At 45.3% G+C, this 25484-nt stretch overlaps 1 protein-coding gene across 5 annotated transcripts; it reads right to left on the reverse strand.

Annotated features, from left to right (window-relative positions):
- Window positions 1-780: 780 nt before the first annotated feature.
- On the reverse strand, window positions 781-21964 carry LOC144729597 (UTP--glucose-1-phosphate uridylyltransferase-like). 5 transcript variants are annotated; one of them, XM_078609967.1, is made up of 10 exons: window positions 21761-21964; window positions 17186-17334; window positions 15604-15708; window positions 11867-12052; window positions 10872-11005; window positions 7935-8244; window positions 6902-7099; window positions 5645-5887; window positions 5215-5319; window positions 781-3744 (listed from the first exon to the last, which is right to left on the reverse strand). In XM_078609967.1, the coding sequence occupies exons 2-10, from the start codon at window positions 17285-17287 to the stop codon at window positions 3637-3639; spliced, it is 1491 nt and encodes a 496-aa protein (XP_078466093.1). In that variant the 5' UTR covers window positions 17288-17334; window positions 21761-21964; the 3' UTR covers window positions 781-3636. The 5 variants fall into 5 exon arrangements, with proteins under 5 accessions (XP_078466093.1, XP_078466091.1, XP_078466092.1 ...); XM_078609965.1 differs by having other exon boundaries at window positions 17186-17343; window positions 21761-21960; XM_078609966.1 differs by lacking the exon at window positions 21761-21964 and adding an exon at window positions 21270-21373.
- Between the last annotated feature and the right edge of the window lie 3520 nt (window positions 21965-25484).

The raw sequence follows: 25484 nt of genomic DNA on the forward strand, positions 1-25484 counted from the left end.
GTGCCGTGGAAAATCAAAATGGGTTTTAGATGCGTAACAAGAGGCTGTCCTGCCACTCAACCAGCCGAGTTAATTATTGGTGGCGGTTAGATAAGATTTGTGTACTAGACTGGACCATCACACCTTTGCCCTGCCCTTTGGTCATCACCAATGAGTGAAAACACTCATCGCACAGACATGAGTTGAAATTGAATTGTCAGTGTCGGTTGTATTCGTTAAATGGGGCCTCAAAAGCCCCAGCTGTGGACACCTTTAGACAGCCGCGCTTCATCGCAAGGCCACTTGGCGGCCCCTGGTGGCCTTTAGTGTGGCCCCCGATACACACAGAGTGAAACCACCCCCCATCATCATCATCAGCTGCTGTCAAACCACAAGATGGTTTCAAACGCGTGGCGGCCCTCACGCTGTTTATCAGCGAAAGTTCCCCCACCCCCCCCCTCTGAAAATGAGTGAAGAACACTGCCTTAGGACTGGTTGATGAAGAGGTCCAGGGCCTCTGAGGATGTCCTGGGAATGGCTGGTGCTTGCCCTGGCTGTACCCGAAGCTCATTGCTGTTGGTGCCAGGCCAGAGCTGCGTTATCCTGGAGCTGTGTTGCTCTCTCTTTTTTCCCATATTTCCTGGTTCTGACAGCCCCCCCCAACTCCACCTCACACCTATGTAGAACTTCTTTCCCACCGTACGTAGCCAACCGTGCTAATCGGAGGTGCGGGGGAAGAACAAACGAACATTAATGCAGCACGACACTTCATATCATTTCAGATTAAAAGCATCAAAATAATACACTTTAGAAGCTTACTTTATTTTTCATTGTCGTACTCCGTAACAAGTTTTTTCTCCATTATTACGAAAGATGTGGGCTTCAAAATAAGCCATTTCATTTAACATTCAGCTCCCGAGTACAGCCAAGCCCTCGTTTTCATTCACGATACATGAAAACAAAACAGCATTTTATGCATCCACAGTTTAGAATCGTCTTGGAATGTAAATTAAAATAAAGACTACCAAACATGCCTTTGGAGATACTGCCACCCACACAACCCCAGCTCAACAAAACAACATTCTACAAAATCAAACTCTCTATCAATGCCAACAACCGCAAAGCGACATGTAAAACATGTTTACATTTAAATGGCCCACAAACCTGTCCCTTCGCTTCAATAAGAAATGGACGTAATGGAGGAAAGTAAAACAATCCCACAACTTCAGAGTTAAAACATCGATTTTCAAATGAAACACGTGCATTTTCATCATCACCTAAGTTGGTCTACACGAGTCTGGCAACCAAGTGGAAGACCCAAGACCCCCAAATAGTGGGATACTGTTCGGGCAGACCTTGGAGGTCTGTGTTTTGTTTGTTGGCCTTCCACGGCACCTCCGATTACGGTGCGAAAGAAGTTCAACATACACGTCACGTGTCTGCTGGTGCAGCAGCTATGGGGTCTGGTTGAGGGTAGAAGGCACTGGCGTGGTGCTGTGTACGTTGAACTTCTTTCGCACCGTACGTAGCCAACCGGGCTAATCGGAGGGGCAGTGGTGGCATCATTAACGGCTTTGGCCATGATGCAGATTTTTTGACCTTGTATAGAGGAATGTATTTTCAACATGAACTCTTAATGGAAAGCAGCAACATGGGATTTCTAGTGGATTATGCCATTGATTTTAATGTGGTGCTCGTGAAATCCTAGCTTATTATGTGGACTAAGGCCAACTCCTGTAAAAACTAAGAGGTATAAAGTTTCAGCATGAACTAACTTTAAAACCATCACATTCAGCGCATTGCAAACCCCGGCAGCCTTAAGAGTTAGTTCGATTATTCGGTAAACATCAGTCTGATAATATCACCATTCTCAAACTCATGAATGCCTCCTATAATGCTTCTTACTCCGAGTACTGGACATTTGTGAAAAATAGCTTCATAGCTCATCCTCCAGTATATTTCAATATTCAGTGGGACCAAGATCAATGCCACCAAACCTGAACAATGCCCACCTGCCATCTCCTAAGAACTGGCACTGCACGATCAGCATCGAACCAACCCCAATCGATATTTTTCACTCGATTTGTGGCTCTATCGCTCGTGACAGGGGAGGGGGGGGGCTCTCAAGCCACGTCTCGAGAGCCCCCCCCTTCTGGTCGAAGTCCTTCCACCAGCAGTGTCGCAAAGCAAGATATTGCAGGGCTGCGCCTTCACCGATGGTGTATAAATAGTTAATGAAAATGCAGCTAAATAAGGTATTTAATCCCCTTTATGTTAATATAAAAAAAACTGTTCTTTGAACTCTTTCCACTGGCAACAGTTACAGTATAAGTATACATCTACGAGCTGATTAATGAACCAATTTCAAACTCGGCATTGTATTTCACATTAATTGCAATGTTTTTTTGCATACATCTATGCATACAAAGTTGTGCACACAATATAACGCGTAATATTTTGTTTCAAACTTGTTGCTGGACATTAGCAACTACAATCGCAAAGTACAGGAAATATCTCTCATGTCAACAGCAGTGGAGCAATATCTTGAAAACAATGCACTTTGATGGTACCGGTTATTCAGGATGCATTCAGTTAATGGATGATAATTATTGTAGGACAACTTAAAACTAGTGTACAGTAATTCATATTCTGGCAGATACATCAATATCTGTAAGAAGATAATTAAAGTTTTAATTCTTATTTGTAGTTGCCGACTTGCATGCAATAATCTCTTGTGACGTTCTAATGCTATTAATGTTCCATTGCATCAACGGTAAAGGTGCAGCCCTGCAATCGCTTCCTCATGCCACTGCTGGCGGAAGGGCCCTCCAATGGAAGGAGCTCTGTAGGGCCTCTCTAGAGGATATTCTGCCAACATCCCCATTGAGATATCACAGAATGCACGACGTTTGAACTGCGTTGTCAGCAAATGTGCTCAGGCTTTCAGCTGGATAATCCACAGAAATGCAGCAAGCCTCGCCAATTCTTGTCCAGGTAGTTTGAGGTTTTAGGAATCCGTTATTGTAACCACAGACAGCCTTTAGGTCAAATACATAAACATAGGGGTTGCAGCGATATCATGTTTCATGATATGACAATGACCGTGATATCAGCTTTCAGAACTTTGTATTTCACGTAAAATGTTTGCCTTTTCAAACAAAGATTACTTACAAGTGTTTTAAACTGCAGTTCACTTAACAGTTTTCTAATCATTGAAACTTTACAATCTGTGTTCAATACACGCATACCATCAGTTACACGAACAATAATATAATAAAAATTAACTGGGCAAATGCTGACGGCATACAATTAGCATGCCATTTATCACTCCGGGGAAAAAAATTGTAAAGCGCCAATTAAATGGTCAGTAGTATCGCCACATCGCAGCAACCCAAATTAATGCTTTGGGTAATGCACCATTGTTCTATGAATCATTCACATGAGTAGTGATGTCAATGATTCGTATAAGATGGCACATGCTTCCCGACAAAGTGCACTTTTTTCAGTAACATCGCCCTGAATTTACATCCGGTAGATCAAGATACGGAACCAAGGTAAGCATTTTGCAAAGCAACGTAAACTCATTTAAGGGTTTGTCTATTTTAGGCTATCTTCTTATTTTGCGCAGTGGTTGCATGTAGGAGCCTTGGAAGCCCGTTAGTGATCTAGAACGCTCAGATTTCCAGAGATAATTTTGTTTTCGAGTATGGAACCAGACGGGATGGCGATCTTGTCTCCGTGGTTTGCGATGATGATCACCGTACCCTGCAGAAGCAGTCAGAATTCACACGCACGTTTAAAAATGGGGTGTTTCAGCACTAATATTAAATCATTTGTACATTTGGTATCCGCACCATTCTCACAGCGCTAGGCTACCACGAAGTCACTCTGTTTCACGGAGGAATAATGCGTGCAGTAGTTTCACAGAGGGTGGCGATGTTGCTGTGTAGTTTTAACCAATTGGATACGTTACCAGAACTGTTTACATTTGTACATATGTACGTTGTATGTGCGTTAAGCTTCTTTCGCGCCGTACTCAACCAACCGTGCCAAATCGGAGGTACGCTTGTTAAATTTGGACAAAAAAGCGGGCACACATGGGCAACTTTTTTTTAAAAAATGTCACGGCCCCTCCAACGTTGTTGGCTAATGCACCCGCGGTGTTTACCAAGGCTAAACGCTAGTCTCTCCTACGTGTGCAAACACCTACACGCAACAACACAAGCACGGGTAACATTTTTTTTTTACACATGACCGACGCATCTTTCACATGAATAGAAGCCGTTTAGCCTTCAAGGTATTTTAGAATTTCTCTGCGGACAGCCATTAAAACCATGACACATGAAGATAATAAAAAAACTGTCACTGGTTAAAGTGTTGTAATCGTATGGAAAAATACGATCATCGCTCCCCCTAGCGGGCAATTGAAAGAGCAGCTCCAACATCCGTCAAGACGTCTCATGACTACCCGAGGCTGCGTGACCTGTAGACCAAGCGCTGTTCCTCAAATACAGTTTTTAACAAACTGCGTATTCTTTGGTTAGACAAAACCCCATCACCCTACGCCACTGCCGTCACAGTTGCTCACGGTTAAATGCGTTACCGATGATGACTGTCGTGGCCTTCAGGCTAAAAGAAATAAACTAAAAACAATTTTTATTTTTCGATTTAAAGCTTTTGTGACTGCAGGGATTCATCTTCTTGGTTCTTTCGGTAAAGTCACGTAGAAAGGAAATATTATTATTTCCCTTCTACGTAGAAGGGAAATAGCTCAGTGGGCTTTTCCTGGTAAAATAAAAATTCATCTTCGTAGAAGGGAAATATTATTTCTACGTGACTTTACCGAAAGAACCAAGAAGATGAATTTTTATTTTACCAGGAAAAGCCCACTGAGCTATGTAGCTTTTTTTCAGAAGCGACCTGGCCACAAATGATAGCTCAACGAAGTGGCTTATCACGTGGAAATTTATAGCGGCCAAATACTCTAAGCGCATGTTCATTCTAAACGTGGAGGGAAAAACTGGAGGACCCGGATAAAAATCCACGCAAGCAACGGGAGAGAGATACGCAAACTCCAAATACACAGGTGTCAGGGAGGGGATCAAGCCCATGCTTCCTGCACACCAGGCGAGGTAGCTAACATCTTGCGACCGTGGCACCCGGAACAAACACCGCCGAGTAACTACCGACGGTGACCAGGAAGAATGAAGTCACCGAGAAAAAGAGGGGGGTTACCTTGAGCACAACGTTCTTGCCGAAGGTCACGTTCCCAGATACGGTGAGGTGGTCGAGCTCCAGGATGTCAGGGATGCTGGCGAACCTCTTGAGGAAGTCCTGCACCTGATGAGCGAATCCCAGAGACACGCAGTGACACCCCCTCCAACGTCCCCCCTCCCTCGACGTAAAATATACGACCACGTAACGCCCTCCTCTCAAATGCTTCAAGAGTCCGCACCAGTTTTCCCTGACCACACATCATTAAACTTCACATCAGTTACTCATAGGGGATATTCTATTTATATACGTCTGCACAATACACAATATATCCACGTCAGTTTAACCCAAAAACGTTGATTATGAATATATCCACGTGTACGATTTTTTTCCCTGAATGGCGTCTAAAACACCCCCCCCCCACCTGCCCCCCCCCCCCACCGCCGCCTACCTTTGTGAACTCGTCCCCAAGCTTGACGAGCGGGACGGTGGGGAACTCGCGGCGCTCGCTGAGCCGCACGGCGCCCCCGCGCAGCGTGTACAGGTTGGACTGCACGAGCAGCAGGTCGGCGGTCTTCTTGACGGGCAGGAAGCGCGAGCGAGGCACGCTGATGCCCAGCGCGTTGTCGAAGCACTTCATCGCCGCGCCCACGGCGCGCTCCAGCTGGATGACGCTCAGCCCGTTGCTCAGCATCTGCAGGGGCCGGCACCGTTTCCCGTGGGCAGGGAGGAAAGGAGGTGACGCCGAGTGCCGATGAATGTGCCAGTGCAGGGATTTATCCCTCCCTACGGTGGATTCCGCCCTTGCTGTGCTTATTTTTAGTTTGCACGCAATGTAGACCCTTTCTGTAAGCATGTACGTTTGTTGAACTACTTTCGCCACCGTACGTAGCAAACCGTGCTAATCAGAGGTGCCCCACCTCCCTACTGGTAGATGACTAGACCCACCAGTTGTGAATCATAGCTCCGTCCGAATAGCCGAGTGATATAAGAATGGTGCCCGGTTGTAATTGTCTCACGAGCTGCCAGATGACCCACGAGGTGACTGTACAGCATCGGTTTTAATCTATTTCTGTGGCGCGTTGAGCGTTAAACATTTCTCGTAAGCGCACACTCCTCTGTTTTTTCCGGTTTTCTCCCCGACATGCTAAACATACACGAATTTAATTAACCAAACATTCCAACGGAGGACTGTACCCGAAAAAAAAGTCTGTGCATGGCCAGGGATTAAAGTTAAGGATCCGTAGCACTGCGAGTATTCAGCTGCACCACTGCACGGGACTAGGCGACAGCACATTTGTCCTCCTTGTTGCACAGATTCACAGTTAGAGCCCCGCGGCCAGCCTGGTTAATACTGCGGATGCATTAAGCATAGATGTGCACACCGTGCACTTCACAGCGGATGTTACAGATTCCGTGATATGATGATGATGATAATAATTTTAAAAAAGAGTAGGCCACGTGTGCTGGCATCATGGTCCAAATTCGCCGAATTTGAAAAAAGACCTGCAACACCTATCTCTCGTTGCCCCTTGCTGCGAAACTACTGCAGCACTTTCACAGATGTCGAGTAGGGGGGCAGGGGGGGGGGCGGATCTGTGAAACACAGCGCCTTCATGCTAGCCTTGCCGCTATTAGAATTGCACAGATACCAAGTACACGTCAGTCGAGGCATTCCGCTGTTATCCGTTGGGATGCGCCGCGTTACCCTCTGGTTGGCGATGACCTCCATATCGATGCGGCCGCTCTCCTGTAGACGCTTGCACGCCTCCAGCGAGATCCACAGGTTGTTGGTGTTGAAGATCTTAAACTTGGAGACCGATCGGAATTCGTCGATGTTGGCCGAGGGCACCTGAGCGATCTCCAGCAGCCGGAGTTTGTCCTCGTAGTGAATGAGCGTCCCACCCTGAGCAAAACGCACACGTGCAAGGAAAAAAGGAGTTGAGAAGTTTTAGCCTGGAAGGAATCCTCAGGGTCAAACTAGCGTACGTGCTTTAATGACAAAGCGTTTCCCCCGAGTCTCCTTTCGTACAGTTGGCATTGATGACGATCGCCCGTGTTGTGATCGAAACGTCGTAGTTTTATTTTATTTTTATTAATTTGAACCTATCTACGGGACTTTACCGAAAGACCCAAAGAATATTGATCACGTTTATCCGTCGAGGTCGAGGCGAGCGAGCCAATGGACGGCTTGAAGCGGCAGCGACATGCTGCCAGAGAACGAGCGGTTGTTACTACGCGTTTCCGCGGTTTGAGAATCTTTACCGCGGTCGCACTCCAGGCTATTCTTAATTGTCAAGAGGTGGAGGAGAAGTCGTTATCAAGCCTGTTTATTACAGAGGCCCCCCAGTCAAAACGACCGTTTGAACTATTTTTTTTTTTTTACCAAAATATTTTTTCACTATTTACCATTTTTTTTATTTTGCCAGGTAAGGCCTACTGTGCTGCTATGCAAACTCCAAATATTCTTCACCGCACATTCACCGATCCCTGGTGTAAGTGCGGCTAAGGCAGGTGGTGCCGCCCCCCACCCCCCGCCCCACCAGCGTCTCACCCTCAGCCAGAGGTCGCAATCAGGTACCCGATACCCGTACACTACCCGATACCCGGCTACCCGTACCCAGCCGAGTACGGGTACCCGTTTGCGACCCTGGTGCGGCCGGGTACGGGTAAGGAATCAAAACCCGTTTTGCGACCTCTGCCCTCCGCCCCGTCCCCCACCACCCCGTCTCGCTTCTCACCTCCATGTCGGCCCGCGTCTTGTCCGTCACCTCCATGACGAACTCGCAGCGTGGGCGGCCGGCCAGCGGCTCGAGCAGATGGTGCAGGATGTGCAGGTCCACGCTGGCGCCCAGGTTGTCCATGTTGGAGATGAACATGACCTCCTTGCCCTGCTGCAGGAAGTCGTCCAGCAGGCCCGAGCGGTGGAAGCTCTCGTAGAAGTCGCCGTGACCCGGCAGGTACCAGCCGTCGTGGTGTGCCTGCAGCTGCTCCTCGTCTCCATCGGCCGACGCGGCAGGGAGCAGCGTCTCCTTGTGGACGCGCGGGTAGCTGAGTGTGGCACGCGGGTAGCGCGCGGTGGCGGCAGAAGAAACGGTCTTATTGACTAAAACAGAATTTACTAATAGGGTTTTCCCCCTTTTTTCTGGCAACAAAACTGACACCTTTGTTGCCAGAAAAAAAAAGGGGAAAAACCCTATTAGTATATTTTGGTACTGGCAAAGGAGGTCCCATGATGATAAAACAGAATTTTATGTTAACTCTGAATAACCCAAGCAATAGTAGGTACTGCATATTATCAGATTAACATGATCCACTGTAAGTTTATTAACTGTGAATAATCTAGATTTGAAGTTTTGAACTGTGAATAACCCAACCAATAATAGCTCCTACTGCATATTCTTAGATTACCATGATGCATTGTAGTCTATATGACCATAGTAACTGCCTCTCTGATCTTGGCACCTGATAGGCTAACAGTGATGACATCACCTTTACTCTCCTCTATTTCAGACAGAAACACGAATAATTCTTCACAATTCTGGCTAATCGCCCGATTAAGCTGGTTTTAATCGCCAGAGAAACGTCGTACTCGAATTGTAAATGTTGTAGGTTTCCTCTCCAACACACCGGTGTGCTCAAGTAGTAACTAATTGTCACCTTTTGTTTACGTGACAAACCTTACTAATTGGCTGTGTCGGGTGGTGGCGCGTTGAACGACATATTTACGCGATCTAACACAAAAACCTCTAGACACCTATTGCAAAGCGTCAAGTCTGCATTAATCACATTCTGTTAAGTTTCATATAATACCAATAACAGCCTTTTGCCATTCCAGAGGTGGATGAAGGCCTCCCCAAACCGATTTTCTGGCCAGACCCCGCAGGTCAGTGCCGGTTGGTGAAGGCAAGGAGCATAGATGTCGATGCGAGTACAGTACAACAACTGATTTTTCCACACGGTCCTATGCTGACCACAATCATAAAAACCTCATCCAGGCTCAATCTTGCAAAATCCGGCAAGACCGGGCACATTCCATGCAATTTGGAAAATGGGCGTTGGGTGAGGTGGGGTTCCTTAATTGCAGACACGAGTGGCACGTACGCCCGGCGCGTTTCCTGAACGGCGTAAAGTGTTCCTCGCGCGGTAAATCGTGTGAAAGTGGGAATGCTTTCAGTGCGAGCCAAATGCGGTCGCACTCGTAGCTGATGGTGCTGCGGTTCCCGAATGAGGCATTTACAGATGCCTCCCTTCAATTGGAAAGTGATGGTAATGGTCACGATACATTCTCCATCCTATACGCTGTATGAAACTTAGTCCACGTGACCCCTGACGCTTACTAGGAATGCTACATTCACCACAATGTAAAAACAAAATTGATTCTTGGATAGAATTACGACCACCCCCAAGTTGTGAAATATCTTTGAAACGCAATGGAGCCGACTCATTACACACCTCGTCACAATTCAAATATCGCTCAAAATAATTTTAAACTGTTTGTTAATCGACTGCTGGATGAAGGCCTCTCCAACCCACGTTGGTTATGGGGGTCGTTCAACAACTATTGCTGGTCATTGCGAGTTGGCGAGGGAGGTGGGGGGGTTCCGGACCAGTTGAGGTAGAACTCGCCATCGGTTGCTAGCCGTGGACGAGAGTCGAACTCAGGTCGCCGAATTCGGAGCAAGGCGCGCCAGGCACTTGTACCACCACGCCATCCCTTACTCCCAATTACTCAAGTGTAATTCCATACCATTGGTACCTCACTTTCCAGTAAAAAAACATGATGATTGTTTTTTTACGCTTTAATCTGGCAACAAAACTGACACCTTTTTTTTACGAGGAGTCACGTTTGCATAGACCACAATACCTGCAGTCATAATGCAAACAAAAAACACAACTCTGATAATGTATGCACTGTCTTTGAAGTTGATTGGTCCACACCCGAGACAGCTTTCCTTAGAGCCTAGTCTCACATGGGTTGGACCAGATGACACCAAAAGGCGCACAACTCAAAGACATTCCATAATCGGGTTGACATTTTCAATAATTTCCACTGACAATGGCTCTGGTGTGCGACCACGCTGTTGGTGGTACTGCCCTCCCGCACACAATCTTGTGCATACATCAAGAGCAAAATGTGACCCTTACAAAGTCAGTATAGCTCTGCATAGAGAGGCATAACGCCACTTAATGTCCAGCAGTGGACTGACCATGGCTGATGATACCGATGCTTGGAAGTTATGAGTAAATATGACAATTCTAAATGATGACGTCACCCTGCTGCTGCTCTATTTAAGACCGGGAACAAGAGCAGAGCCTCACCATTATGGCGAATTGCCCGATGATGCTGGATGCAATTACCAGAGAAACGTCGTACTCAAAAATTGTAAATGTTGTGGTTTCACGCTTCAACACACCGGTGGGCTAAAGTAGTGAACTATTTGTCTTTTGTCAACGTGACACTTTTTTACTGATTGGCCGTGTCGGGTGGTGGAGGGTTACGACACATTTATAAATAACGCGATCTAACCCAAAAACGTCGATTATGAATAATATTGGTCGCGAAAGTCTACGTGTTAAAAATGACAATTCTAGTTTACAATATGTGGTACAGAGGCAAGTTCCTTTCTATACCATTCTAAAGTATGTAATCAGCACTGGCCTTGTGAAAACCTCACCGGCTCTGCATGAAAGTCTTTATCTTGACCCTCCGGTGGCTGTACTTCTGCAGGATTTTCAATATCTCTTCATTGGTCAGGAAGGAGTTCATGAGCACGAGCGGGATATCGCAGTCGTAGGCCTCGTTCAAATGCTGCTCAGGAGAAGAGAATTTAGCGATTACGCAGGGCATATCCATTGTACGGCAAACTGCTCAATCGCAGGTTAAAGTATCCAACTTCCATACACTCAAGTTTAACTCTAACACTTGTTAAGAGCCCATATCTAAAGGCTCCGCGTGAAGCTCCGTATTCTCTAGTGACCAATTCAATCTATTCCACATCGGTCTCAATATCCATTTCCATCTGTTGCATGTTAATATTGCATTGCGCGCTTTCAGATGCGCTTCTGCAGCCATCTGGTATGCAATTCCTTATGATATTAGGAGTCCACTAGAGCTATGCACTTTAAAATCTAAATTGAAAACTAATTTCTTTAGAACTGCTTTTAGCGTTTGGTTTCTTGTCCTTCCCCCGCACCTCCGATTAGCGCGGTTGGCTACATACGGAGCGAAAGAAGTTCAACATACATAATATCAACATCCAAGTAACTCTACCCAACATTAACCTACTCCATCTACTCCGCATCAATAGCAAGTCTGTGTTGATCTCTGCAATAATAATAATTCAGCTTCTTGGTTCTTTCGGTAAAGTCACGTAGAAGGGAAGTAATAAAATAATAAAATAAAAAAAATACAACATAATAAAATAATATCATATAATTATTTTATTATGTTTAATTTTTATCATTTTATTACTTCCCTTCTACGTGACTTTACCCAAAGAACCAAGAAGATGAATCCCTGCAGTCACGAAAGCTTTAAATCGAAAAATAATAATTCAGGTTAGGTATCTAGCAAAGCCACACTTAAGCCTCCTTTTCAGTAGTGTCCTACATTGGCATGGCAACCGTGGTTTCAAACAACAACAACAATAATTACTGCCCCTGCATTCACCTCTATCTGCTCGATGGCCAGGTCGAGGAATGTGCTCTCGTCGCGGACACCCAGGAGGCTGTGTGGGCCCTGGAAGCCCATGTGTGAGCCCGAAGCGCCGTTCAGCTTCACGACCACCAGCCGGTTGAGCAGCGCTGCGACGTCGGAGGGCAGCGCTCGGGCGCGCAGATCCTCGTACGGCTCCACCTGCCGGTCAGCGTTTCGTTACGATGGATTTTGGACGGGAACGTGGAGAAGTTGCGCGATGCAAAAGATCCCCGTGGCACTTTTTTCGCGAGCTGTTCCATGAAAGCTGTGGCGGAGCGATTAGCCCCCTACGCTGCGAACCTGGTGTGACCCGAGTGTGATTTCTGGCCACAGCTCACGTCAGTGTCGGGTGATGCGAACTGGTCTTGGGCGCCCACTCCATCGCCAACTCTATTGACCGGCACGGTGAGGTCTGGTCAAACAAGGCCCGACCGACCGATACAGCTGCTCCTCACTGGGGATGTAATTATTTTCGTGGCCGAATTCGACATCAACGCACGACAACGTTTCGCTCAAACCGCCGTTGAGCTTCATCGTGGAATGAACTTTTGTGGCCTCGCCAAAAAACTAATTTGGATGCTATGTATGTATGTATGTTGAACTTCTTTCACACCGTACATAGCCAACCGCGCTAATCGGAGGTGTGGGAGAAGGACATGTGTTTTGATAATGTTCATCTCGAGTCCAACTCTGAAGACTTTCTCATAAGGAACTTCAGGATTATGTTTTAATCATGTATTGCTATTGGTAGTTATAATTCATGTGCCATCTGCAAATCTGAGGTGGCGAATACTTTCATGGAGCGTCCTACAAACAGACACGAGAACAGACTAAGGCCGAGCAATTATCAACTTGGCTTTAATCACGCTCAGAACCTCAAGATAGCCTAATCGGATACGAGAGCTTAACGCCCTTAATAAGATTACTGCCAAGATGACAAGACGTTTTCTAACTAATCCAATGGACTACGCAATCTTCCCAGCCTGAGCAAGCTGTCTGTACTCGGGAGAACACCACACAGCTGAGCACACATTTCTAACATTTACAGCAGAGCCATTATGTAATTACATGCAAAACATGAAAACAAGATAAGGTCCAAAATACTAAAGTACAGTCAAATTGTGTTGAGCCATTCAGAGGTCTCCGAGTCAGCAAAGCAATGACATTATTTTACCGCTGATATGACGCAAACGTGCACATTCTGGGAGTGCATCCCACACCCACCTTGAATGTATCCAGAATGGTTCAACGCTTCACCCGGCGAGAATGTCTTCATTTACGTGACGTGTCCATCACACTTCCTTAGCTACAGCAGATTCTCTCTTGTGAGCAATTCTGTTTTCGAGTCTTACTATGAAACACTCAATATTACATTAAATATGTTAAAGAATTATATATATGTGGGTTGAGCAGTGACACCGTGGTCACCACAATGCACTGTGACCCTGGTGACATGAGTTTAATTCCGGGCCATGGCTACCATCAGGGCTGAGTGATGTCTGTACAGGTCCTGGGCCCCCTCTTCACCAACCTACACTGACCAGTTTGTTGAAATATGGTTAAAGAAACACCATAACTGAAAGGCATGGGGAGGCCTGGGCGGAAAGTTTAATGACAAATTAATTCAATAGATTTGTGAACAGAATAAGTCATGGCTTAACTGCTACACAATAATTATGTTTTATTGCCCGTATTCATTCAATTGCACCCTAACCCCATCCATAAACCTCATTGTGGCCAACAGCATTTTGATGAGAGGCGAAAATCTATTTTTAAGCCTCTACGTCTGTTAGAGGATGGGGGGACCTGCCTATCCTCTCACCGTCACTGTTTATTCAACTGCAGTGTCCTCAAAATACCGGGTTCATTCAGGGGTGCCCCATAGAGCGATATATTCTTAACAAAACCTAACTCTTTCAATGTAGCCTATTTACAGATTTTAATATTCGTTTTTATATGACTGTACATATAAAAAAGTTATATAAAAGGTAAAACAAACACCACTGAAAACACTGTATATCACAGGCCAATTCTGGAATATACAGTCTGTATGGATCTTCTTGGTTCTTTCGGTAAAGTCACGTAGAAGGGAAGTAATAAAATAATAAAAATAAAACATAATAAAAAAATAAGTTATTTTAATTATATTATTTTATTATGTTTTATTTTTATTATTTTATTACTTCCCTTCTACGTGACTTACCGAAAGAACCAAGAAGATGAATCCCTGCAGTCACGAAAGCTTTAAATCGAAAGTCTGTATGGATGTTGAACTTATTTCGCAACGTACGTAGCCAACCATGTGAATCGGAGGTGCGGGGGAAGGAAAACAAACTAAACACAATAGGTAGCGTGCAGTACTACAATAGGCCTACCCGCTGCATGAAAAGCCTGTCCAGCACGGAGACACCGCTAACAAGTCAGCATTTCTTTGTACGCTGTTCAATTTTGAAGCTTTCTTTCGCACTGTATGTAGCCAACTGTGCTACATCGGACGTGGGAGTGTGATTTTCCATTTCAATTGCTTACATTTTTTTAGGGCTGTGAAAAAGCCCCTAGTACTTGCGGACACAAAATAACCGCACGCCGCACATTGTCCACATTTGGCGATCGCGAAAAACACGACAAGTCCGGGCTGCGTCTGCTTGAGAAGCGATTAAATTTGGACACTCCGTATGTATACATCCGAATTATATTATATTGTGCTGGCTTCTGCTGAACATCGAATTTGACAGAAACAGAGCAGCTACAAGTGATTATCACATTTCCCATACATTACTCATTTAGTAACGGACCCTTACTCAGCGTAGGAACCAGCCTATCCTGTTGCGTGTTCATACATGTAGATATCCTTGTTAAAACTCGATTTACAGCTTTAGTGATTACTTCTGCCCTTTAAGAGCCACGGCAATTGTTACGAGAGTATATTTAGCAGCTGTGTACACGAGAGAAGCAGGATTTGTTCTCTCTTGATAAATACACCATGACATTCGCAACACTGGATAATACGTTTAACACGCAGTAGGCTTTCACGACCAATATTATCCATAAGAGGTTTTTGAGTTAATAAATAAGATTTTTCACGTAAGCAAAACATGCCAACACACCAGTGTTCCGTACTTGTAATGAATTGGCGTCTTCTGCTTACGTGACAAAGCTTACTAATTGGCTGTGTCGGGTGATGGCGGGTTTAATGGCATACAGTATTTATATTCAATCAAACCCGAAAAACACTTATTAGGGACTGGATAATATAAATTTACTATGTTAAAAGATTAGTGGCGGGGGGGGGGTACGGTCTGCTTTAAACAACGAGACTGAGGGCTTCGGTTTAAATCCTGCACCCCAATTGCAAGCAGCGGGTTGACGGTCACAGATCCTGTCACAAATGGCTGGATATAAAAAAAAAAAGTCCTAGAAAACTTTACTTTTCATTCTGGTTTTGTCTTCCAAATGCTCACTCGGCAGTTGGGCACAGTGCACAGCATCCACCGCTCTACTATGGCAGTCACAAGAGTGAAAGGCAAAGGTGCAGACCTGCAATTGCTTGCTCATGCCCATGACTGGGCTTGGAAGGGCCTCCAATAGAGGGAGCTCTAGAGAGGCCCTCTCGAGGGAATTTTACCTCTTCCATGCTGGCCAGTCGTCTCCTTTTCACAGGTGTCCAGTAGTAAACGAGACACATCACATCATATCACCCCGTGGCTTACCGCTCCTTCTGGAAGCTTCTGAATCTTCTCCCAGTCGAGGGAGGGGCGGTTCTCCAGGAACTTCTGAAAGACCATCTTAAAGTCCTCCATGTCACGCTGCATGGCCTAAAGATGCACAAATTAATTTTTATCAATTCCATTGTTTAAATATGAAGTCACAAACATGTGACATTGCTTGTTAAAAACTGGATAAGATCATTTAATCTCTTAGGACAGTGCTTGCTGCAGAGAGCAGAGTACTATTATTTAAGCATTGCAGACAGTGAGCGAGTTCGGGCATGGCGAATTATGGAAATAGACAAGGGTAGACATTGTATAAGCTGGTAACTTTAATTCAGCCATTGAGTTTACCTGTGCATTCTCTCCCCCCCCCCCCCATCTCTATTTAAGGCCTCGACACAGAGGCGTTGTTTCTCTGTGTGCCTATGTGTGTGTCTCTCTCTGTGTTATCTCTCTCTGCTTATGTGTCTGTCTATGTGTCTCTGTGTCTGTGTTTTGTCTCTCAAATTTAGCAATCTTTGGAAGAACGTAATCAACCAGGTAGGGTGTTGACTGTTATGTTAGCCGACTCTCTGTGTTGTATTGCATTATATTTCTAAGTTTACTAGGTCTGTTTTCTCTTTCATTTGTACTTGATGATGTTTTCTTGTGTTGCAAACGAAACGTCGTATGCTAATATTTAATTTTTTTTTTCTTTCTACGTGACTTTACCAAAAGAACCAAAGAGCAATCTGAACATGTACTGATGTTGTCATGAACTAGCTTGTGATGTTAGTTATAAACAATATGTGAAAAGGACATGTGCTGCCTGTCAAAAAATGGAAGAGCAGTGGGTGTTGCAACTGAAGCTTTGTGGTACAATTATTATTTGAAAATGTTTAAACAATTAATCTTTTCACGAGCAAATAAACGATAGTGACAATCTGAGAATATTCAGCATTCCTTAGTACTTTCTTATTTGGAATGCAATGAGGTATAAATGTATTTACTGTACTTACATCAATACAACAACACATACAATTTGGAACGATATAGCATCTAAATGCGAGCACATCCCAAGACGTCATCTAGAATAAGTCGGCGTGTGCTTTATTGGCATTTCTGAAAAGGGAGGTATACATATACATACAGTATATGTTTATGGTAAGGTGCAGTTGAAAATTCCATGTCGAAAAAAGATGGCAGCAGAAAGAGGAGCATAGGAAGCTCGTAGCCAAGGAGCCAGAGGGGGGGAAATTCCATTTGATGGATTGGGGGCAACACGTGACGCACATCGCTCGCTCGAGAGCACGAGTGGGCAAGTGCTGCTCCCTCTACTGTGTGGGCCATAGGTAACTTGGAAGGGACCTCAGTGGTAGCTCTTTGACATCTGCTTTCGTGGACCAATCTCGAGCACGGAAATTCTGATAAGATCCCTCGTCTCAGGACGTGATGCCGAGAGCACAATTGTGAATCAACTTTGGGGAAGGTGGGAATAAAAAAGTATACACATGGCTGAAGACAGCAGATGTTGTCTATAAATGCAGACGGCATGTGCGAGCTTTGGGGAGCAGGTCCCTAGCTGGCCGGCACCGTCCCTCACCTCTCTCTCCTGCGGCGGAGACACCTGCACGAGTGCACGCAGTTCGGTGTCCATGGCAGCCTCCAGGTCGCGCTGCCGCTCAACCCCCATTTCGTCTCCCATGGTGTCGAGCGCGGATCGGTGCGGAAACGGCAAACGCCGGGCAGCAGCTTTGAGACCTGGCAATGAACGGGAAGGGGGGTTACCGCAAGATAAAATGTTTTTTGTGCGTACCTTTATTGATTTTCTGTAGGACAATAGGGAGAAAGCTATTCCTGTGTTCCCGTTCACACCAGGCTGTTTGCTATTACGGGCAGCCCCTGACTGAAACCCATTCGGAAGTCGAATGGTTCCATGAGTCGGTAAACAATAATGTACTGTATTTAAATGCACATACGGCAGTGTTACAAAAATGTCTTAAGGTTCAACAAAAAGGAAGCAATTTTTTAACTCATAAATAAGAAGACACTATACATTTGTACGTTTGCCGAACCAAATAGTTCTGTGGTTCGGTTCGCAAGTGTGAGGTCACGTTTGCAAGCCGGATGATTAAACATAAATATCTTATGGAAGCTCGTTCTTAAGTGCGGATGTCCATAAGTCGGGCATTCGTAAGTCAGGGACTGCCATGGTGGCCAGAGTGCAGTGATAATTTTCTGGCCCTATACTTTAAAGTCACCCACGGCGATGGTGACCACTTTCGCCAACCTGTGTCGGCATGGTGAAGTATGCTCGAATAACCGTATGGCGTAGGGAGATCCTCATCCAGCAAAGGGTTGACTACAGTGCAGGTGTAGGACACGTTCACTATTTGCTAACAGTTTAACATCTCAAATAAAAATACTTTTTATGCAACAATGTATTCGTGCGATAAAAAATTCAATCTCTTTTGTCAATCCACTGATGGATGAAGACCTTCCTACACCGTGTCGGTCAAGGAGGTTGTTTGACCATACTTTATCATGCCAATCGGTGGCAGTTGGCGAAGGATTAGGGCCCAGAACTGGTTCAGATTCCACTCACCACTATTATTTAGCCACGGTTGGGAACTGAACTCATGGAGCTGCGTTTGAGCGCAGTGCACCAACCACTCGCTTACGCTCTACTCAAACATAACAATGGACTCAACTTAAATTCACCCAACGCTCTTTTTAACAAAATGTATTTAATTGACTTCAGTAATCGAGTCCCAACAGAAATATAAATAACTGTCCATAAGAGGTTTTTTTGGGCTAACTCTATTATATGTTCACAGTGAGCTTGTATGCATAGTAGTGACAGACGAGAGAGAAGAGAAATTTCACGTTAAAAAGTCACCCAACATGCGCAGTACGTACACACATCACAGTACGAAGTACACACAAAAACCTCACACACTCACAGTACCGTTGGTAAGTGGCTCCATTATCATTCCGACACGACAAATGCTCGGCGCGATGACGATGACCGATGCCTCCCAATTATTTCACACCAGCGTACGAGCACACACGCTGCTCGATGTCCGGAAACGCGAATGCAGCACCTCGCTACATTCGCTCTGCTGCGTTGCGCAAGCTATTGCCACGTTTTGCACATACCTTTTGAGGTGCATACCATTTCCCTGTGTGAGTGAATGACCCAAAGCCAGTTTTCCCAGTCTACCCACTTCAAAACTGGGTAAATGCCTGCATACGTGCATACAAATGTGCATCAAGGAAGCAAAGGCACCTTTAGGATAAAACTGCAGTGGCCAAACTGTTAGATGGGCGACAAGTTAATGTGAAAAAACGTTAAATACTTTATAGTCTTGGTTCTTTCGGTAAAGTCACGTAGAAGGGAAATAATAAAATAATAAAAATTCAACAATAATAACATTCTCACGTTTCGATTGCACCTCAAGCAATCATCATCAGGTGTGAAGACCACAGCAGCGTTAAGATAAAACCGCCACTTTTTAAGATAAAACCGCCACTTTTTTCAAATTTTCTTGCCATGGTTTTCACACCTGATGATGATTGCTTGTGTTGCAATCGAAACGTCGTGAGAATTTAAATCGAAAGTTAAATACTTTGTCCACCACGCAAGTGTCCCAAGATTCACACCGAGAATAATCTTTCTCTGGAATTTTGGACAACGCCTTTTTCATAATTACAGCCATATGGGTATAAGAATGTAGCCCTTCTGTCAATCCACTACTGAATAAATGCCTCTCTCCAAGCTGTGTACATCGCGAGGGTTTTCAGTTTAACACGTAAGCATTCGCGACCAAATATTAACCACAGTAGAGGTTTATTATCGCGAGGTTTTTTTGTTTAACCATACTTCACCACGCTGGGTCAAGTGTGTGATGCTGGACCAGTTTACATATCAATCGCAACTGATGGCAGCCACGGCCCGGGGAATCGAACTCGGTGAGGTCGGACTGATAGCGCAGTGCGCTAACCAATGCGCCACCACTCTTCACAAGTACAGTATTTACGATGCTGTAGTGTGATTTTGCTGCAGGAATGAAGGCAGACTGCCAGCGTGCTTGGAAGTAATGCATGCATCCCATGAGCTAACACTCAATCCCTGCACAGATTTAGCATGACACAAACTCGCCATCACCTCCTAGCGGCACCACATTGCCCTACAGATAGGCGTCTTGTGCAGATTCTATTCAGAATCTGAATCTTTATTTATCCTGAAGAAATCCGATGAGCAACGAAGCTCATTTTTTCCACCGGTGCCCAGTAATCCACAAAAAATGGCGTGATAATATTTTTGTTTATTTTTGTAAGATTTATATTTTTACCAAATTATATCCTAATTGTCCTATCGGCGTAAATGTCACCCGATGAAGAATTCATTCGGATGTCTCGCAGAGCAGCCCAGCCCTTCGTGTGAGAGGTACAGTCCGCGGAATCGGCTACCATAGAGCTACCTCTGAGATCCACAGTCGTGGGCAGCACTTTCCCTCCCGCTGTGCACGGCAGTAATAATGCTCGTCGGATGACTGTCAAACCCGATATGAATTCTCAACATGGGAATTCGTCAAGGTGTAGATGTGGTGGATTATTATTTCTGTCTGCGTGTACTTATTAGTGACTGGAGCTGAGACCCATCAGGCTCACTCAGTCGTACTTGAGAACTCAGTTTTAATCACACGTGGGCCCCCCAGCCCAAACCAGAATTCAAACCTATGGAATATCTCAATGGTCGCGAGCTTCTTACGCTGCATTGACCAGGCGTCTTGAAAACATTTTCTGTTACAGAAGGGAAGTGAAGTGGCCTGGGGCGAATGACGGTGGGATGGGGGAAAATGAGAAAGACGGTCAAAATTTCGGAAAATAAAAGCACGACCGAGTCAGGATGACGCATGGCCTACACCATGGGTGGGGAACGTCTGGGGCCCGCGGGCCGTACGGGGCCCGTGAAATCATTTGGTCTCTGGCCCTGCAAAGACAACCGCAGGCGGGACTCGAAATCCAACAAATCTAGGAGCAAACCTGGAAAAGCAGTTGCGAGTAGCAACATCATCATCAACACCAGCTAACATCATCACACGCCTCGCCAAAGAGAGAAGCAGTTCCAGCCATTGCATTAGGGGGTGAGTTAACTAAATGTTTGACCAAATATAACAGGCTAATTTTTAAGTTGATAATTTTGTATGGCCCGCGAATGATGTTAGAAAAATATCCAAATGGCCCTTGGCAGAAAAAAGGTTTCCCACCCCTGCAGTCTTACAGCGTGGGCTGGCCAGCAGAGGGCAATGTAACAACTATTGGTGTTGGACTACAACTGTACTTCAATGCCCCCACGTCTACGCCCCCCCCCCCCCACGTTCACGCAAACCCCCATTGACCGGCGTGGTGAAGTATGGTCAAATAACCCCCCGCGAGCCTGCGGGTCGCGCGTGGCCACGCAACGAGTCCGGGACGAGACTCCACGTGTCTGGCACAATGGTGCACTGTCCACATCGTATACTGTTCTCACAAAGACAAAGATCCCCCGTACAGCCTGTGACAGACTGTTGTGGGCAAGTGCTGTTAGCGAGTGGCACCCTACGAAGGCCGGCACTGCGACACACGAGGGGCTGGGGAGCTCAGCTACCACACCCGGCCGCCTTTGTCTCCCCCCGACCTACACAGTCGTGGTGATGAGACGTGAAGGAGGCTCCGGCAAGAGTTCAGATCCACGACCCGCCGCCGATGTTCGCCGTGGAGAACTCCGCTCAGTGGCGCAGTGCGCTAACCACTGCGCCACCGCTCCCCACCCCCCCCCCCCCCCCTTTAATTAACACGCGGTGCGGTTTCGTTAAAGCCACAAAGAAGGGGAATAAACGTGTGGACAACGTGGTGGTTGTGAAAAACAACCGTGGCCTCGCTCCTCGAGTTGGCGTACACACAAGGACGACGATAGGGCGGCGTTATTAGCCACAACAACAACTATAACTTCACTAACAACGCGGTAAAGACAAACCCAGCGCCGAAGCCAATGTTCACAGAGAGAATGACACCGGTCCAGTTTACCCGTGTGGCTGCTTTATCACTATAATTATCACTATAATTATCACTACAATTATCACGACAATGACACGGCCACACGGCTGTCGGCGTGATGGCGAAATAACATTACCCTGAAGCAGACGAGGTGACGATCCACACGATGGTTAATCTCTTCCCCCCCACCACCCCGCTGCGTCTTCCTCTCCTTTCTCTCCCGCTTCAGTCCGAACCACTTTCTGCTGCGAGGTTGTTCTTCTTCTTCCTATTTCCGCTGTCGACATGAAATAAACATCCCCCTGGTGGGCAAGGGCGGGACGCGCTAAGTGGCCCCGTGGGTTTCTTTTTTTTAATTCTCCACCAACCATCACCAACACCACCAACACCAACACCACCAACCACCAGCACCACCAACCACCAACACAACCACCAACACCACCACCACCACCAACCAACACCACCACCACCAACCACCAACACCACCACCAACCACCAACACCACCACCAACACCACCACCAACACCACCACCCCCTTTGCTGATTTGGGGTTCTTGAGCCGCTCGCAAGGGGCGAAGTTTGTGCGCTGCAAGGCGAATGTTGCATATCGCACCGCCTAAGCCCAGTGCCGGATTATCCTAGTAGCAAAAGTAGCTACACATGTAGTAGCAAAAGTAACTACACATGTAGCAGCTACACATGTGTAGTAGCTACTACACATGTAGTAGATACGGGTCCCGCATTTCCAAGGGCCCCGCTCTAAATGCTTTCAAGCTAACAATTCCGGTTCGGTGATTCTGCACTAGCTCTATTACTATAGTACTATACCGCCTTCAATTTTTTTTATGAACGACTGGGTGTTTAAGGTTAGCGATTTGTCGTATTATCTGGACTGTATAAGAAGTAGAAAAATACAATTACTTTACTACGCAAGTTCAACATTTGTCTTTTAATATTTATGTTTTTTTTTATTTAGGGCCCCTTTATAACACATGCTACAGGCCCCGCATCAACTTAATCCGGCACTGGCTAAGTCACATGCCGCCACCACCACCATCGTTACATAAATCACCAGACGTGGCATTTTTTTGTAATGATGACTCAGCACGGTTGGCTCCGTACGGTGCTCAAACAAGTTCCACATACACACGTTCACGAGTGTGATCATCCCATCGCAAATGCCCAGAAGCGTCAACGCTGAACAGGCCCAATGTTTATTGATGAAGCTTTGATTCGTGAATATTCTGCACAGGAGACTCATACCTGTAATGCGGATTATTTTTTTCATTGTTGTTGGTGATGTTTAAATCCTGGTTTCATATCCGGCTGGATTTCAGCCACAACAAAAACATTTATGCACAGAAAAATGCACTAATATGCATTTTTTTCACTTAATTGAAACAAAAATCCATCTCTGATAATTGATAACGACGTTCAATACATTTTAAGTGACATTTACCCAGGAAAGCCACGCTAAGTCCTAAGAATAATTGTTTACTCCCAGATAGGTCCTGCATTGGGATGCTCAGTGGATGAAGTGGTATGTTGAAGTAAACTGGAATATCTCGAAACAACGCACACATCTGTGTGTGAAGGGTAACACTCACAGCACCACACATATCAATTCATTAATCCATTCACTGCCATCTCCTGGTCACCTCTCAGCCCAACGCCTCAAATATATTAAACACTTTTCAAAATAGCCCTGAATCTGAATGATCAATTTCAGTTTAAGGAATATTTTGTACATGACATTAAACTCGGAGTAACCCCGAGCATATGAAAGTATTGTATATTGTGGCCCAGATGTCTTGTGACCCCTATTTAATTCTCTAAAACTCAATGTCTGAAACCAATGGGTGTCTTGTGCAATGTAAGCAACATCAAAAATAACGTAATAACTGTATTTAATCTCATCATGATTGTAAATATTAATAGTGTACGGGGCCAGTCAGTCTGCATGCGAACCAGCATCTTCTTTGCACATGTCCACTTGAGCAAATCTTTTCTTTATGAGCCCCTACGCTCACGACAAGCCGTTCTTCAAAAGTATGTGAACCCGTATCAGCCATCTGAAATAAGTAAATAAATAGTGTTCAATTAATTGGGGGGGGGGGGGGGTCACAAGACATCTGGACCATACTTTACTGTACAACAGAGGTGGCAAACGGGTTTTGATTCCTTACCCGTACCCGGCCGCACCCGTACCCTACCCGAAATGAGTGACAAACGGTGACTCACCAGTGACTCACGGTCTACCCGTACCCGTACCCGGCCGCACCAGGGTCGCAAACGGCTACCCGTACCCGGCCGGGTATCGGGTAGGGTACGGGTATCGGGTACCCGGTTGCGACCTCTGCTGTACAAAACGCACAGACAAGTTCACGATTTCGCAGTCCAGCAGATTCACTCTCGCGTGTTGCCATAGAAGCTGCACCACCTGGCGGTCGACAAGAGGGAATTGAAGGACTAGCGACAACATCACCAACTTGACAACACTGTTGTCAAGTTCCAGTGACATCACCTTCCAGAGGCCATTCTTTCACAATATACTGATAGCAAGGAGTGTTCCAACGATAAATAGTTTTGTCCAAGGCTGTAATTATTATATATATTGGGGGGAACACAATATTCAAATATGCTCAAAATGTCCCCCCCAATATTTTTCAAAAAAAAATGTTGCTATGCTATGTAAATAAAAACAACAATTTGCTAAACCTTGGCCACAATATCTGGACTTGTCTTCATATACATCAATGCGTAGATTTCTGTTTATGTGATTGTGGTTTTGGTTGTACTTTATTAATCCCTAATCTCTGCCATTACATACAATGAAACAAGAAATGGTAAAAAGGTAAAAACAGAGTAATGTAATACAATACACTATTAGACATTATTGTAAAAAATAAATAAAAAGTCCATCCCATGTGTTAGTGATTTTTTTTCATATTTTAGGCAGGAAATTAGTTTTACAATTTAGATATTTTTCTGGGTTGGGACCCCCAGACACCCTGGAAGATTTGGTCCCCCCCAATGTTGACTCCATGGCTACGGCCTTGTTTTTGTCCCAATGTAAATGGCACAGTTGGAATATAATTGGGAAAAAAACACTTTCTGTGAAAATGCCCTAAACCAGTGATGTATTCAGAAACTTGATCTGTTGCAATCCACCATTTAAAGACTAGGCTGCTCGTTTCTGCGAGTCAGGAATCAGATAACGCCTCTGTCAGAGCACTGTGTTCAGCACTTTAAGGATAATGGAATTGAGCGCTGATCTGCAGAAGGGCAAATGACTAAAACATCAGCCTACAGCTGAAATCTGTGTTGATATCGGAGGACCATTTGACGTATCCTATAATCCGCGACGCACCGTGGAGGTTACATTTAAGATCCTTGAAAAATGTTTTACGCCGATGCAGCATGCCGCGGATTATGGGGGAATTAGCTGCGAGATTCCATTAATCCAGAAAAAAATTGTGGATTACAGACGAAGCACGTGATGCGTGACTAAATTAATCTACGATAAATGTGGATTACAAGATTACGATTTTTTTTCTAAGACGCAAATGACGCAAATCTGCCATATGTTTATATTTTTATGGATTTTTTGTTGACATTTTTAAAATAGATATCGAAGTAAAAAATGGAAAGAAAAAATATTCCATTAAGCAAATCACCGAAAAAAATTACAAGGAAATCTTTACCTCCCCATTTCCCTGCAGCTTTGTCCCTGCAGCTCCGTGTTTGCCTCGCTCACGTCTACCAACGGCAGTTTGAAGTGCACGAAGCGGTTTCACTCCACCGCGCTGTGCGCGGATTACGGGAGCAGTCGCGAACTGCCAACAATTTGAGAATTAGAG

This window comes from Lampetra planeri, chromosome 33 (genome assembly GCF_965212315.1).
Source record: "Lampetra planeri chromosome 33, kcLamPlan1.2.h2, whole genome shotgun sequence".
Taxonomy (NCBI): Eukaryota; Metazoa; Chordata; class Hyperoartia; order Petromyzontiformes; family Petromyzontidae; genus Lampetra; species Lampetra planeri.

Excerpts from the sequence above, each read along its gene's own strand:
- LOC144729597 (XM_078609963.1), bottom strand. The coding sequence starts at position 18,575 with ATGATAATGGAGCCACTTACCAACG. Across the intron at positions 5,888-6,901 it reads AGGTCATCGCCAACCAGAGG|ATGCTGAGCAACGGGCTGAG; the intron begins GTAACGCGGCGC and ends CGGCCCCTGCAG. Across the intron at positions 5,320-5,644 it reads TTGGGGACGAGTTCACAAAG|GTGCAGGACTTCCTCAAGAG; the intron begins GTAGGCGGCGGT and ends TTCGCTCATCAG.